The 17,589-nt window shown below is 45.7% G+C and overlaps 1 protein-coding gene across 2 annotated transcripts in view; it reads left to right on the forward strand.

Annotated features, from left to right (window-relative positions):
* The window catches only part of accs (1-aminocyclopropane-1-carboxylate synthase homolog (Arabidopsis)(non-functional)), a 61,385-nt gene that overhangs the window by 18,146 nt on the left and 25,650 nt on the right, over nucleotides 1-17,589 (forward strand). For both annotated transcript variants that reach the window (XM_038808229.1, XM_038808230.1), the window contains 5 exons: nucleotides 530-600; nucleotides 3,176-3,245; nucleotides 11,931-11,997; nucleotides 15,563-15,660; nucleotides 16,265-16,342. In XM_038808229.1, coding sequence (XP_038664157.1) covers nucleotides 530-600; nucleotides 3,176-3,245; nucleotides 11,931-11,997; nucleotides 15,563-15,660; nucleotides 16,265-16,342 — 384 coding nt within the window. The remainder of the gene's footprint in view (nucleotides 1-529; nucleotides 601-3,175; nucleotides 3,246-11,930; nucleotides 11,998-15,562; nucleotides 15,661-16,264; nucleotides 16,343-17,589) is intronic.

Genomic DNA, 17,589 nt, shown 5'->3' on the forward strand with positions numbered 1-17,589 from the left:
AACTCCATCTGCCATTCATCGGCCCACTGGCCCAATTGGTCAAGATCCTGTTGCAATTGTATATAACCTTCACTATCCCCTATGCCACCAATCTTGATGTCATCTGCAAACTTACTAACCATGCCTCCTACATTCTCATCCAAATCATGAATAAATATAACAGATAATTAAGGAACCTTCTCCAATCCCCTTTATGCCTTTGATTGCCCCTTCCAAATGTAAACTTCCTGGCTCAACAACCATTAAAAAATATATTTATCTATGAAGCAACATTCAATATTCTGAAATGTTACTATTATTTAATACGTTCACAGAATATTACAAAAGTCATGGTTTCTTTACAATATTTATTTATGGTTGCTCTTTTATTTTTGTGCAGAATCTGTTGTGCTTTGCAGCTTAAACCTTCCAGATACAGAAGCATAGAACAAGTTTTATCCCATTTCAATGTAGACTTGTAGTTATTAAAAGATGATTTGTTTGTCAATATGCTGACTAAAATGCTAATTGTTCTCTTATCTGTTTGCAGTTGATGCAGCCGGACATGTTCCAGATAGACCCTCCACTCTTGCAGTACCCAGACTGGAAAGGACATGAGTTGTAAGTAGTTTTTACTGTGCTATTTGCTGACTCTAGATCATATCTATTTGTTTGTTTAAAAACGTGTCAACCCTGTCAAAATGGCAACACCATCATTGCGACATGCATTGTTGGAAATGCCATGTTTCAGGTGAGACCTAAAGCAAAGGTCTGTGCTGGACATAAAAGATCACGTGACATAAGTTGAAGGACACAGAAGGTTTCCCAATGAATGGCGCCAAGAAAAGAAGGCAATTTGTTGCTGTTTATAGGGTCCTGCTATGTGCACTGTAGCTGTTATGTTTGCCTACAAAAGATCAATGAGTACAGCTGGTTAATTATCACCCTTCCATTGCTTTTCAACTTTTATCGTCCTTCTCCTCTTAATGGCCTGCACGATACTTGCCTATTTCTGTTGCTGAAGACCAAAGCAAGTGACAGAATTTAATGTTGGACACCGTGCTGTCTCCCCGCTTCCACCGGTTTATAAGTCCATGTATGGCTCATGTATGGTTTTCCGGCCAGGTCTCTAATTGAGGGCCTTAAATGGGCATCTAATACCCACATGAGGGTCTCATCCCTCTGCCGCTGGTATTACGGGTGGGTAAGGAACTCGCCAAGCTGGACGACCGATGAAAAGCACTCGGTGTAGGATTGAGAGATCCGACCGTCCTGCTGATAGCCACAGCCCCTTAGTTTCTTCCGATGCTTGGCTGGCAGCTCTTGGGGGTTTTGGGGGTTTCTATCCCCAGGCCTTGAATCCTGGAGAAGGCCCGTTGCTGGCCAATTAAGAGCCTGACAGGAACTTAATTTCATCGGGCCTTCTCCAAAGGACGCAAAGTCTGCCGTTTGGAGAACTGGCAGGTGAGACCCCCCTGGTGAAGATTAATTTTCAACCTGGCGTATTATTTCTAAATACTATCAATACTATTCTGCAAGTAAGACAATAGCAGTATAACTATTAGCTAATTTCTGTCTGTCTGTCTTCATGCAGCCAAATTTAGAAGTTTACCTTCATTTACAGCCTATTTGGGGTAAATTAGCTGAAGTTGTAGCATTGAGGCCCAGTGTTGTCAACGTACTGGTTTGGCAAGCTGTCAAACACCACCAAGACATTGGTGTGTAGAACTCCTTTCCTATGTGAGTTGTTCCCATAGCATTGCCCCAAACCCTCTGGTATCAGGCTCATCAGGGCTGAATGTAAGCTGAGAAATGCGCATCAGTTCCACAGAAGTCCTGACACACACACACCGCACGTGCTGAAATTGCTCGGGAAGTTGAAACTTATGATGGGCTGATTGGCCAGAACCACCTTGAGTGTGACTGATACTGAGCCTAGGTGGATTGCAACAACATTCAAGAAGCTTGACATCATCCAGGATAAGCTTGATGGGCACCCCATCCATCAATTTAACATTTACTCTCTCTATCACTAATGCCTCATGGTTACAGTATTTACCATTCACAAAATGCGCTGCAGCAACTCACCAAGTCTTTTGTCAACAACCCCTCCCAAACCTGCAACCTCTATCACCTTAGGGTGGCACGGTGACACAGTGGTTAGCACTGCTGCCTCACAGCGCCAAAGAACCGGGTTCAATTCCGACCTCTGGTGATTGTGAATATTTGCACATTCTCCCCGTGCCTGCGTGGGTTTCCTCCGGGTGCTCCGGTTTCCTCCCACAGTCCAAAGATGTGCAAGTTAGGTGCATTCAATATGCTAAATTGCCCCGCGGGGTTACAGGGATAGGGTGGGGGACTGGGCCAAGATAGGGTGCTCTTTCAGAGGGTGGGTGCAGACTTGATGGGCCATATGGCCTCCTCTTGCACTGTAGGGGTTCTATGATTCTAAAAGAACAAGGGTAGCAGATGCATAGGAACACTACATCATCCATACTTGGAAATATATTGCCTTTCCTTCATTGAATATTGATCTAGATCCTGAAACACCCTATTCTCCCTATGGGAGAACCTGCAGGAGCACAGCTTTTCAAGAAGTTGACTCATCACCCTCTTTGCAAAGGTGACAGGGATGAGTAATACATAGAACATAGAACAGTACAGCACAGAACAGGCCCTTCGGCCCTCGATGTTGTGCCGAGCAATGATCACCCTACTCAAACCCACGTAGCCACCCTATACCCGTAACCCAACAACCCCCCCCTAACCTTACTTCCTAGGACACTACGGGCAATTTAGCATGGCCAATCCACCTAACCCGCACATCTTTGGACTGTGGGAGGAAACCGGAGCACCTGGAGGAAACCCACGCACACACGGGGAGGACGTGCAGACTCCGCACAGACAGTCACCCAGCAGGGAACCGAACCTGTGAAGCTGTGAAGCATTTATGCTAACCACCATGCTACCGTGCTGACCCTGCCACTAATGCTCAAAAACCGTGAATGAAAACCTTTTAAAAATTGGAAATGTGCAATTAGCATTTTGTAACACTGAGGCTTTGTGATATTATTCCCTTTTTAAAAATGTCTGTGGATGACTGTGATTAACTTTGTATCTTTGCATTCGTATATTAAGAGAACTGCATAAGAAACAAATTCAAAACATTGTTCTGTTTGCCTTTCTGCCATCTCAGCCTCCGGGTAGAAGTGGGAAAGTTTTTGACGTGCTATTGTAAAACCTCGGTGCCCCTCAAGCCTGCAAACGTGAGTAGTTACCAGTAAAGAACAGGAATAGCCGTGACTATTCAACTGTTCAAGTCTTTATTAAATTGGAAGAGCAGTGGTGGGGAAATAGCAGTGGTGGGGACAGACAGCTTCAACTTCCTTTCTACACATTTGGTGATATTTCTCCAGAAAGGATACAATGCTGTCCTTTAGCTGTTGGGGATGGAGTGGGAGGGGTTGGTTGGGGAACGGGGTGAAAATAATTAGATTCTGTAATAATGAGAGCTTATTCTGCATGCGCTATGAAGCGGACCCTATTTTAAGAATGCATTTTCAGAGTGTGTTTTCTTTCATTGAAAGGCCAACATCGTGATAGACAAATATTTGCTCCAAGAAATGCATTTCTTCAGTTAAAGATCTGAAAACTGTAGAAAACGGCTTGATTTTTTAGTCCAATACTTTTGCCGTTCAGCCGGTTAATTTATCTCTGAATATGATGGTTTTCTTAACTTCAGAAATGTGGCTGTTTTTATCAGGCTGTTTCATGCCAAATGGCCTCTTGTGTGGCAATTAATATGCTGTGAATACATGCCGCCAGTATTGTCTTTCTCAAGGCAATTCTTTTTTTGAAAATCTGATTTTTATTTTTCCAAAATTCTTTTTTTTAATAAACATTTTATTGAGGTATTTATGGTTTTATAACAACAGAAGAAACAACGTACATACAAATATAAACATTGTGCAAAATCTGTCTTCCTCCCTCACAGGTCCCACCTTTTCCAACACCCTACTCTAAACTAAACTAAACCCCAACCCCCCCGTTTCTCACCCCCCGCCCACCCCTCTCTGCTGATGGTTAATTTTCCCCAAAGAAGTCGACGAACGGCTGGTACCACCGAGCAAACCATACCATTGACCCCCTCAGGGTGAACTTGATTTTCTTCAGACACAGAAAGCTAGCCAAGTCAGTTAGCCAGGTCTCCGATTTCAGGGGCTTTGAGTCCCTCCAAGCTAATAGTATCCGTCTCCGGGTTACCAGGGAAGCAAAGGCCAGAATGTCTGCCTCTTTCTCCTCCTGGATTCCCGGGTCTTCCGACCTCAGGACTGGGTGCCATCCTTGTTTTTAACACCTTGGACATGACATCCGCAAACCCCTGCCAGAATCCCCTAAGCTTCGGGCATGCCCAGAACATATGGACATGGTTCGCTGGTCCTCCCGCACACCTTGCACGCCCATCTTCTACCCCAAAGAACCTGCTCATCCGGGCCACTGTCATGTAGTCCCAGTGAACGACCTTAAACTGTATCAGGCTGAGCCTGGCACAAGTGGACGCATTGACTCTAAGCGTCCACCCAGAGACCGTCCTCTATCTCGCCTCCTAACTCCTCTTCCCATTTGTGTTTCAGCTCCTCAGTCTGCGTTTCCTCTGACCCCATGAGTTCCTTGTAAATGTCCGAAACCCCCCCTTCTCCCACCCACATTCTGGAAACTACCCTGTCCTGTATCCCCCTTGGAGGTAGAAGCGGGGATGTTGAGACCTACCTGCCTGGGAAGTCCCACGCCTACAGGTACCTAAACGCATTCCCTGCCGTCAATTCAAATTTCTCCTCCAACTCCCTCAGGCTGGAAAAGCTCCCCTCTATATACATATCTCCCATCCTCTCCATCACTGCTCTCTGCCATCTCCGGAACCCTCCATCGAGCCTCCCGGGGGCAAACCGGTGATTATTGGAGATCTGACCAATGCTCCCTCTGCTCTCACATGTCTCCTCCATTGCCCCCAGACTCTCAGGGCCGCTACCACCACGGGGCTGGTGGAGTACCGTGCCGGTGTGAACAGCAGAGACCCCGTTACCAATTCCCCCAAACTAGTGCCTTGCATGATGCCGCCTCTACTCACTCCCACATCGACCCCCCCCACACCACCCACTTGCTAATCATGGCTATATTTGTCGCCCAATAATAATTCGCGGGGTCTTACCCGCCCATACAAAGCCAGTGATCCCCTTATTGACCCATTTTAAAAAAGACCGAGGAATAAAGATGGGGAGTCACTGAAACACAGACAGGAATCTCGGGAGGACCGTCATTTTCACTGTCTGCACCCTCCCAGCCAGTGACAACGGGAGCACATCCCACCTTCGGAAATCTTCCTTCACTTGGTCTACTAGTCGGGCCAGATTTAACTTGTGTAGCCGTTCCCATTCCCGTGCCACATGGATGGCTAGGTACCGAAAGTTTCTCCCTACCACTCTAAACGGCAGCTCCCCCAATCGCCTCGCCTGCCCCCTGGCTTGGATCGCTACCTGATGCAGCAGTCTGACCCAGTCGATGAAGCCCCGTCCAAATCCAAACCACCCCATTACCTCCCACAGATATTCTCATTCCACCCGATCAAATGCCTTCTCTGCGTCCATTGCGACCACTACCTCCACGTCCCTACCCTCTGGGGGCATCATGATCACATTCAGCAACCTCCTTACGTTGGCCGCCAACCACCTACCCTTAACGAATCTCATCTGGTCCTCCCCAATCACGTTCGGAACGCAGTGTTCAATCTTAGAAGACAAGATTTTGGCCAACAGATTGGCGCCTACATTTAGTAGGGAGATCGGTCTGTAGGACCCGCATAACTCCGGGCCCTTCTCCCGCTTCAGGATCAGTGAGATTGTGGCGTGTGACATTGTCGGGGGAAACACCCCTCGCTCCCTTGCCTCATTAAATGTCCTCATCAGCAGCGACCCCAGCATCCCAGAGAACATTTTGTAAAACTCCACTGGGTACCCATCCGGTCCCGGGGCTTCACCCGACTGCATGGCCTTCAGCCCATCTGCTATTTCTTCCAACCTGATCGGGGCCCCCAGCCCTTCTACCAGCCCTTCCTCCACCTTCGGAAACCTCAGCCCCCCCTAAGAATTGCCTCATCCCCTCCGGCCCAGCTGGGGGCTCCGACTCATACAGCCTGCTGTAAAATTCCTTGAATGCCTTATTAACCCCTGCTGAATCTCCGACCAGGTTCCCATCCCTGTCCCTTACTTTCCCTATCTCCCTCGTTCTAAGCTGCTGCGTGAGCATTCTGCTGGCCTTCTCTCCATATTCATAAATCGCCCCCTCACCTTCCTCAGCTGCTCCACCGCCTTCCTTGTAGTTAACAAGCCAAACTCCGCCTGTAGCCTCCGTCGTTCCCTTAAAAGCCCTGCCTCCGGGGTCTCCGCATAACTCCTGTCAACCTGTAGTATTTCCCTTATCAGTTTCTGCTCTGCCTACCTTCTCCCTGTGGGTCCGTATTGAGATCAGCTCCCCTGTATCCACCGCCTTCAGCGCCTTCCCAGACCACTGCAGCCGAAACTTCCCCTGTGTCGTTGACTTCCAGATAGTTCTGGATACATTTCCTCAGCCGCCCACCCACCTCCTCCTCATCAGCTAAAAGTCCAAACCCCTTTAGCTCCTTTGCCATTGCTGGCACCCTGCCTGTCCTTGAGCTCTGTGTTGCTCTGTGTTGGGCCGGTGCCAACCAGCGCATGCGCGGTGGCTGCCCTCCCCCAGGGTGGCCCCTTCCGCCCCCCCCTCCGACCCCCCCCCCCTGTCCGCCGCCCCCCCCCCTCCGTCCGCCCCCCCCCCCTCCGTCCGCCGTCCCCCTTCCGTCCGCCCTCCCCCCCTCGGCCCCGCCCCCCCCTCCCTCGGCCCGCCCCCTCGCCCCCCCTCGGCCCCGCCTCCCCCCCCCCCCCCCCCCCGTGAGCTAGCCCGCCCAGCTAGCTTGGTGGCCCCCGCACATGGCGCCAAACACTCTCCCACCTATTGTTCCCTCCCCCCCCCCGCTCGGACACAAGTATGCAAAAGGAAAACAATCCCAACACAATTGCCCGAAAAAAACCACACAGAAAATCAAAAAGAAGAACCAACATCTAACATTCACACCGCCATCCCCCATCAGTACAAATGCAAACTTTAACTCTCACAGCTTTTCAGCAGGCCCCAAATCAATACAGAAGGCATTACAGATAACGTCCAAAAACAAAAAACTTTTTTGACATGAGCGCTGTAGCAAAATTTAAAGGCCTCAGTCCGCTACCAGCCCTTTCCTTCTAGCGATTTCCTTCAATCCCTTCCTCGGGCGACTCCAAAGTAAAAATGTTGCTCCTCGTAAGTGACCCAAAGACGGTCCGGATACAGCAGTCTAAACTTAACCTTTTTGAAAAACGGACGACTTTATCTGGTTGAACCCTGCTCTTCTCCTGGCCCCCTCCGCACTCAGATCCTGGTATATACGCAGGATGCTATTCTCCCATTTACAGCTCTGTGTCTGCCTAGCCCACCGTAAAATACACTCCTTATCCAGGTACCTATGGAATCTCACCACCATTGCACTTGGGGAGGTCCCCCACATGCGGCTTCCTCACGAGCGCTCTGTGAGCCCTGTCCACCTCCAAGGGTCTGGAGAATGTCCCGTCCACCATTGTCTTCTCGAACATGCCCGCAATGTATGCGCCAGCGTCCGTTCCTTCAGATCCCTCCGGGAGACCCAACGATTCTCGAGCTCTGCCGGCGGGACCTATTCTCTAGGTCCTCCACCTTCTCCTGGAGCCTTTTCTGTTGGTCTCTCAACATCCCCACCTCCACTCATTGCTGTTTGGTATTCCTCTTGCTCAGTCAGAGAATCTCGCCCGTTATTGTATCATTTATTCCATGAGTTCTAACTTTGCTCGCGTATCTGCTGTGCGGCATCAGATGCCTTTTGGAAATCCATGTATACCACATCGACATCATGACCCTCATCGGCCCTCTCTGCTTCCTCTTCAAAAAAAAACTCCCAAGACCGTGAAACAGATTTCCCCTCAACAAATCCATGCTGGCTTTCCTTAATTAACCCAAGTTTGTCCATGTGACTACTAATTTTATCCAGAACTCTTGTTACTGGAGGATTCCCCACCAGTGAAGTAAAACTGACTGGCCTGCAGTTGCTTAACATTTTGAACAAGGGTGTGACATTTGCAATTCTCCAGTCCCATTGGCACCGCCCCTGAGTCTAAGGAAGATTGGAAAATTATGGCCAGTGCCTCCATAAATAGAGTTAAAATGGCGGCATGGTAACACAGTGGTTGGCACTGTTGCTTCACAGCGCCAGGGACCTGGAATCGATTCCCGGCTTGGGTCACTGTCTGTGCGGCGTCTGCACATTCTCCCCGTGTCTGCGTGGGTTTCCTCTGGGTGCTCTGGTTTCCTCCCACAAGTCCCGAAAGACATGCTTGTCAGGTGAATTGGACATTCTGAACTCTCCATCGGTGTACCCGAACAGGTGCCTAGCGCTAGTGGTGACTAGCGGATTTTCACAGTAACTTTATTACAGTGTTAATATAAGTTTACTTGTGACACTAATAAAAATTATTAATATGTGATCAGGGAACCAAAAAAGGGATTGATGCATGGAGGCAGAGGACATGAATGGGGTTCTAAATGATCACTTTACATCTGTCTTCACCAAGATATAAGATACTTACAAAGTCATAGTGGGAGAGGTGGTTGAGACATCGGACTGGCTAAAAAACTGAGAAAGTGGAGATATTAGAAAGGCTGGCTGTATGTAAAGTTATTAAGTCAATGACTGGATTAGTGCATCAAAGATATTGAGGGAAGATATTGAGGTGGCATTGCAGAGTCATTGGCCACAATCTTCTAATCCTCCTTAGAAACAGGGGTTATGCCAGAGGTCTGTAAAATTGCAAATGTTTCACCCGCATTCCAAAAAGGAAAAACCCAGCAATTATAAGCTAGTCGATTTAATCTCAGTGGCGGACAGCAGAGATGGATTTACAGTTAGTGGGGCCCCACGTTCACCGTCATTTTTCCCTCCCTATTAAGCCTCACACCCATCTCCACCTTCCCTCGCCCCACAGAACGCAAAGTTGGAAGCCACAAAAATACACAAACGAATCACTGCTTTTTCACTTGTAAAAACACGCCTGTGTGGAGAATTGCTGAAATCCAAGCTTACTTCCTGTCAGAATGACGATAAAGATGGTCAATATTGTGATGTGAGATTTGAGGCGAGCAAACATGGAACTTGCTGATGAGCAACGAGTTGGGGAAAAAAAATCAGCCGATGACATCCCTACAGCGGAAGCCAGTGAAGGACAGAATGAGCCAGTCCAGTGCAGGAGCAGATACTCCCATCAATAGGATGCATTCGCTGCCATTCCGTATATTTCAGAGTCTTCCTTACTTCTTCTCCCAAAATCAAAGCAGGTATTGCCGTACACTCATGGGAGTGAGTCCAAATCCAATGTCAGTGGCTTTATTTGGCAGGATTCCGTTCTTTGGCCTCGACACTTTCCAAAGGCCAGTTTTGAGAACGATGGTGGTCAGAACTACCAGCATGCGACCAGCTGCAGCCATTATATCAGACCAGCAATGGTCCATTTTGAAAAACAGAATTCAAACAAGAGAATATGGAAAAGAGACAGATTTTTAAGACTTTCTTGCCTCATCCTTTGTTGGCATGGTAATGTAGATAGCTTTTTCTCTGCATCTTTTTTTTTACAAAGTCATCAATGACATCATCGTAGGTAAAATCTTGTAAAGACGCACTTTCAATTGTCAAAATTGCTGAACTTGTCGAATGTTCCTGACTCATCGTACTTCACAAAATTTTTTTAACTCTATTCGACACAGAAAAAGAACATTCACCCGAAACGTATGTGACTAGTATTACTGTATTAAAAATATTTTCAAAATGAAATTTAATGCAGAAAAATGTGAAGTGACGCACTTTGGTTGGAAGAACGAGAAGAGGCAATTTAAAATAAAGGATACAGTTCCAATGGAGGTGCAGCAGCAGAGGGATCTGGGGGCTATTTGTGCACATCTCTTTGATGACTCTTTAATTACAGATCCTGTAATTTTGAGATAGGGTCCCACACTTAGAACGCAGTATGGATGTCATGAATTTCAGAGGAATACAATACTATTTTATGCCGATTTTGAATCAAAGGATACTTGTCACTAATCCAGGAGTAGAGGATATTTTTCCATGCTGCAAAATTTGGGATGTTTACAGCCTTTTTTCATTAACATCAATAATTCTCCTGTGTGGCACATCCAGAATTAGGAACAAAGGATCAAATTCCAAGGCAGTGCCAAATATCCTCTCAAGCTTAGCTACACCAGATCAATCGGATTGAATTTTGGCACAGGACCATACGCAGTGTATGTAATCACTCTCGACTACCTGGCACTTTAGGCACATCAGGGAACATTGGGGAATAGAAGTGTCAAGAGGTATAGTTGGCTTATCGAGGATAAATTCTCTAAGTTGCAGGCACTTAAAAAAGGAGTGTCTCAAAATCTCAAGTTGTTGGCATAGCTGCTCAAAAGATGACGAGGAGCACCGCTGAATATATCTCCAAGCCTAAAACAACAAGCCCTGTGAAGGATAGACCAACCGGCCTGCTTCAATGTCGAGCCAAATGGAGATGGGATCCTCTCCAACAAAATCCCTTATGAATCTAAGATGAGAGGCTAATTGGTACATTGCAAAGTTCAGCACCCCCAATCCGCCCTTAGAACCTGGGAACTGCAACTTGGTCAACTTCAAACGAGGGAGCCTTTTTTTTCATTCCAAATAAACAAGCTGACCAATCCAATGATCTCCTTTAAAACCCCAGCAGACAATAAGATTGGCAACATTTGCAAAGAATACAGCAATCTAGGCAACATATTCACCTTAATCAATGTGACACTATTGAGCCACACTATCAGGAGGGAGGGCCTGTGAGTCAAGTCCCACCTCATAGATGCAATCAACTAAAGGAAATTAGACCCATAGAGTTGAACAAAGAAGAAAAAGAACAAAGAAAAGTACAGCACAGGAACAGGCCCTTCGGCCCTCCAAGCCCGTGCCGACCATGCTGCCCGTCGAAACTAAAATCTTCTACACTTCCTGGGTCCGTATCCCTCTATTCCCTTCCTATTCATGTATTTGTCAAGATGCCCCTTAAACGCCACTATCGTCCCTGCTTCCACCACCTCCTCCGGCAGCGAGTTCCAGACACCCACTACCCTCTGTGTAAAATGTTTTTTTTCTTTTTTTTTGTTGCTTGAAGAAAGGGGTAATCACAACACCCAGATAAGTAAACCAACCAGGGGACCACCTGAATGGGAAGTTAGCAAGAGGGGGTAGTCAACCCTACAACTGGCATAGCCTCAGACTTTGTAATATTAATCTTGCAACCAGAGAAAATGCAAAATCTGCCACATCAATAATGGTAGGAACCGAGATCTCCAGCTTTGATACAAACAGCAGCACATTGTCAGTATAAAGCATGATCTTATGCTGATTCCCCCCACTGCACAGTTCAAAACCCAAAGGACCCTGTCTAACAGCCTCCACGAAGGGCTGTTTAGCCAGTGTGAAAAGCATGGGAGATAGGGAGCAGAATACAGATTTAGGGGGCCGGTTTAGCTCAGTTGGCTAGACAGCTGGTTCATGATGCAGAGCGAGGCCAGCAGCGCGGGTTCAATTCCAGTACCGGCTGAGGTTATTCATGAAGGCCCCGCCTTCTCAACCTTGCCCCCTCGCCTGAGATGTGGTGATCCTCAGATTAAATTACCACCAGTCAGCTCTCCCCCTCAAAGGGGAAATCAGCCTCTGTTCATCTGGGACTGTGGCGACTTTGTGTAAATTAGCCAAGAATTATGTATTTACACTTTTTTTCCTATTATTCTAGATAGTGGTGGTTAATGGTTGTGGTTCTCTGTTTTCTTCGCTGTCCGCTGTACTCTGTGATCCTGGAGGTAAGTGAAGGTTGGAACAGGGTGGTTGTTTATTTTAGCAGCAAAACATTTGGATTTCCCACTGGTTTTTTGACAATTGTATCTTAGGTGTGATGTTGCTTTTTGGTACATCAGCACTATAAAAGTACAATTACAACTTCTGAGTTGCCATCATCATTGCATTGATCCAAACATAGATGCAAGCACAGTAACCTGGAAGGGAGGGAAGGGTAACTGAAAATGAAAATGAGAATCGTTTATTGTCACGAGTAGGCTTCAAATGAAGTTACTGTGAAAAGCCCCTAGTCGCCACATTCCGGCGCCTGTTCGGGGAGGCTGGTACGGAAACTAATTGTCCTGAACATCAAAACAACATTCAACTGAGTGTGGTAACAAAGAACCCTGCTATAACTAGAGTCAGTGGGAAACCCATCAAAGGACCTTGGTCCTGGTTGTCAGTGGCCAATCAAACATCATTTTCCTGGGGGCAGTTCTTCAAGGTAGCTCTATTGCTTCATCAATGACCTATCCAATTTCATTTCAATGATAAGGCTGTTTGCTGATAATTCTGTAGTGTTCAACTCTATTAACAACTCCAGAAATTGTGCCTACGTATAGACAACTTCAGGTTTGAGCTGAAAAGTGACAGGTTACATTTGTTCCATGCAAGTCCCAGCATTGACCGTCTCCAATAATGGCACTACCATCATTTATTCTTTCACTGTGAACATCCTGGAGGCTACTATTGTTCAGAATGGGCAGCACGTAGCACTGTGGTTCGCACTGTTGCTTCACAGCTCCACGATCCCAGGTTCGATTCCTGGCTTGGGTCACTGTCTGTGCGTTCTCCCCGTGTCTGCGTGAGTTTCCTCTGGGTGCTCCGGCTTCCTCCCACAGCCCAAAGATGTGCAGGTTAGGCGGATTGGCCATGATAAATTGCTCTTTGTGTCCAAAAATAAAAGGTTAGGTGGGGTTACTGGGTCACGGCGATAGGGTAGAGGTGTGGGCTTAAATAGGATGCTCTTTCCAAGGGCTGGTGCAGACTCGATGGGCCAAATGGCCTCCTTCTGCACTGTAAATTCTATGAGAAACCTAATTGCATCAGGTAAATTGTCACCATAGTTAAGGTAACAAGGCAGCTTATATTCTGTGACAGGTGTCTTGTCTCCTTATCCTTCAAACTCTCCTCGCCACCGACATGGCTCGAATCAGAAGTGTAATGGTATTCTGGCTGCTCATTTGGATGGCTGAACCCACAATAACACCTCAGAATCTTAGCATCATTCAAGACAATTTCCCCAGTGCATTGTAGCTGCAGTGTACACCAGCTACAGGAGACACTGTAATGACAGGATTGCTGTCTGTATTGCTATTTGATTTTGTGGTACCAGGATTCCCTAAGTGCACAATTATTGAATTCAGTTTGCTAGGATGAGCCTTGACTACCCCGGTGTAAGCTGGGTACTGACAGATAGCGTGAGAATGCTGATCCTTTTGGCCACCCAATGGATACTTTAATAGCCACCACATAGTTTGTGGTTACCAAGAAGTTAACGAAGATGATTAAAAGCTTTGAAACGGCTGTTGTTATGTGTCCAAGGTTGTAGAGTGCCTAATCCTACAGTGAATCAAACTAGAAGTGGAGAATATCCTGTGAGCCGACCAAACAGGTTTTTGACATGGAAGAAACCTCCGTGATCATGTCCTCGGTTTAATCACTTGTCAAAAACAGCTTTCAAATGAACCTTAAAACAGGTGCACCTTTCTTTGACCTCACAGTAGCATACAATACTGTCTGGCACATTGGCCTATTCAAAAAAAGTAGCAAGACTTCGCCCTCCCTGGGCTACTCAGGCATATCAAGGTGCATATGGGTGATAAGACCGTCGCCTATAGCAAACAGATTAATGGGCTACCCCAGTGGTCCGTCTGAGCCCCGACCCTGTTCAAGTTGTACATCAATGACCCACTCCCAAACTAATGCTGGATGTTTATCTGCCGAGTTGGAAGACACACTGCGTGCCGATATTGCAAAGCTGGCCGACTTTCGTATGACGTGGTGCTTGTATCTGAGCACCAGTAAACAGTTGGTACTACATTCCATCTTCATAATGCCAATGTAAAGAGAAAACTGCACATCACCCTGGACAGCCAGAGACTGAAGCATGATCAAAGCCCTGTTTATCTCGGTGTAAACCTTGACGGAACTATCATGTACAGACAGCACCTCATCAGGACTATAGAACCAATTAAAACCAGCAATAACCTCCTCCGGAAACTGGCCAGTATGTCATGGATGTTACAAGCTCAGCCCTGAAAGACCTCTGCTCTTGCTATCACATATTCAACTGAGTGCTGCGCCCCACTAATCCATCCACACCAAACTGATTGGCGTGAAACTTAACAATGTGCTTTATTGCAGGTACTCTTCAACCAACTCCCCTCCCGACTCACAGTCCTGAGGAACCATGCAACACCCTTGCCCCCCTCCTTCCCGCCACATCAAGAGGGTAACTGAGCCACTGGAGAAAGTCTACTCCAACCAAAGCCTACCCTTATTCAAGGACCTCCTCAATCCACCAGCAATACACCTTCCCTTATGCCACCCAGAATGGTTAAACCTGCCACGTCAAGGGCAACAGCTGAGGACCTATGGTAGGAGGTTTGGCAGGGGAAAACATCAGCAGAAACCACGCTGTCTTTGTAGACCCGACTGCTTGTTCATCCAGCTTTGATCTCCCTCTGTGCAGCCACCTGACATCAGTGGAACTCCCAAGACCATGCAGGCCGCAGCTGTGGTGCGGACCAAACTATGACTCTCATTACCGAGGACTATCTGCTGCCTAAACCTGAGAGTGGGCTTGAAGAACTCATGTAGCCATTGACGAGGCTATTGCTTGGTCCTCGGACTAACACATGCTACATCTATAAATAGTGTCGCAACTCAGCACAGTCATTTTTTGAATGTCTCTCAGCTGCATGACCTCTACCACTGAGAGGGACAGGAACAGGAAAGTGTGGAACTGCATAATCTCCAGGTTCCTCTCCCAAGTTATTCACCATCCTGCTTTGTACATATCCCACTGTTGTTTCATCATTGCTCGTTTGCTTTCCTATAATTTGCAACTTAACCATTGGGAGCATGGTTTGAGGTGGTGCCCCCATTCAGGGCAACCGGAGATGGTCAATAAATGAGGTCATGCTAACATCTCAAGAATAATTGCACAAATAATCTGTTTTGGCACATTTGTCAATATCTTAAATAGACAACATTACATTGGTCACTCGGAGAAATGTTTAGGGAAGTGATAAATAAAACCTTGACTTTCAGTGCAATTCCTAATATTTGTCATTATTGACACTAATCTAAATCCCAGCCCAAACTAGGATGCTTATTGGGGGAATATATTTTGTGTTGAGGCTTACTGATCTATAACACCATTAACCCATGTGCAACGAGTTAATTGCAACATTTATGCTGGTAATTAGATCTATTGATTCAGCAGGTTAAGAATTTAAAATTTTGTCTTTCAATCATCTGTTATTTTATTATTAAATTCACTCCTGGTTTTGTTTGTTTTGGCAGATAGAATTCTGCTCCCTGCTCCATACTATGGTGTTATCAAGGATGATATATTTTTCTACAGCACAGTCAAACCACTACTTGTGCATTTGGAGAGCAAAGTAAGGCGATCACACACAATACAAACAGCTGCAAAATGTGAATTCTTTATGGATCTTTGCATGTTGTAATTGTAAAAGCTGTACAAAATTCTGAGCTTTAGTTTAAGTGAATGTAAACTAAACAATTGTGTAAATCTCAGGTTAATCTTTACGATTAGCATAACTCTGATATTAGCATAACATATGTCGTGAACAGTAATGTGTATAGAATTTAAAACTTGTAAAGTTTTGTTTGTTCTAAAAGATGTTGGTTTGATCAATATTGCCTGCAAACCTAACCATTACTACATTGGTGAACATGATCAGAACATGCGTAACAGTCACTGCAAAGTGACAAACTGCGCTTTTGCCTCTTACATCATGTTCAGACAAAGTCTTTGCTGCAAATGTTTTTAATTCTTCTCTAAACCCACTCTCCATAATTTCTGGACTGAGTGAATGGTGCCCATTAGGTTTTGCCAATGAAGTGGTGTGTGATCTCTCAGTGTTCACTGGTAATTCCTGCACCTTTACTGTCTATTCCAAAGAATGTTAGGAAGCTGCTAACGAGAATTGTGGGTGTAAAGCTAGGCCTTGTAGTGAACTTCTGATGACCTTGTTTTAGGTGTCAGATGGAGAAACGCGTCCGTTTCAACTGACAGTGGGAAAGCTTGAAAAATCTATGCAAATTGCACAGTTACAGGTGAGTGATTCAGACACGCTCATTTCTCCTACAATTTAATTACGGCATTGCGTTATTTTTCTCGTAGGTTTCAGTGAATGATAATTTAACAGATGATCCAACAACATTTCGTGCACAATTAAAGCAGTGATTGTATCTCTGCAGTGATTGTACAATGTCCATAGCTTCAGTTGACCAATTTGTGTTTTTGTCTGTTACAGAACATATAACAAATTATATCAAAGGTTGCTACATGCAGATAAGCTGACACAAAAGTGACAAATGCATTAATGTCTCAGTAATTGCACCTTTAGGCATTCCAATTGGTGTTTCTGTTAATTTCTCATTCTTAACTAACTTAAGGTTGGCAATAATTACCTCTACAGTTTATTTACTGTCCCCTTGATTGATGATTGGAATGCAGGCTATGATTCTTTTGAATCTATTTCTAGTTCATCTAATTGTGAAGTTTAATTCTTTCCCTTTTTCTTGTATTTATCAGTTATGAGGCATTTGACTGATGGGTACATCACATAAAAGTCTGATTTGAATACCTATGATATGGGTGGAGGAAAAGATTGAAGGGACAACTGAAAGTTTAATTGCTATTACAACACCCTGGGGTGGTGCGCAGTCAATTCCAGCCCCACTTGACCCAGAGTCGCAACCCCAGTGAAATTAAATTTATTTAAATACCCGGGGTCTTTGGTTGAGTCCAATAAATTACAGTCACCAGGTTTGTAACTTTAAAACACGAGTAATCTTTTATTCTGAACAGTATCTTTAATTAAACAGATTGAAAAAGTAGCTGGCTACTTACTACCCATTTCCCAACTATCCCGCCTCCCCCCTTTTTTAAACTCGCCTCACTCTCCTCATGCACACAGACAAACAATATAGCGGGAAAGGGAAAGAACATATGTATATATTTTTAAAATATTGTTATTCAAACAAGATTTCCATGAAACAAAGACAACAACAATACAGCAAATCCCAACACAGTACTATACCAGAACTACCCCCTCCCTTTCTCCCCTATAAAGAAAACAAAACCTTGGCAGAAAAATAAAACAAAACTCCCCCCCCCCCCCCCAAAAAAAAAGCTGACGATAAGGAGATGAAAGGCTGTCGCCTCGAGTAGAACCCTTCCACCAACCCTAAACCGTGACAACTCCTCCCTCCCCCGTGCCCTCCCAAGTGATGAATCTAAGCCAGACAGTACAAACCTATTATTCCTGCAAATCGGAACCAGCAGTGACATAGAGCCC

Source organism: Scyliorhinus canicula, chromosome 9 (genome assembly GCF_902713615.1).
Source record: "Scyliorhinus canicula chromosome 9, sScyCan1.1, whole genome shotgun sequence".
NCBI lineage: Eukaryota > Metazoa > Chordata > Chondrichthyes > Carcharhiniformes > Scyliorhinidae > Scyliorhinus > Scyliorhinus canicula.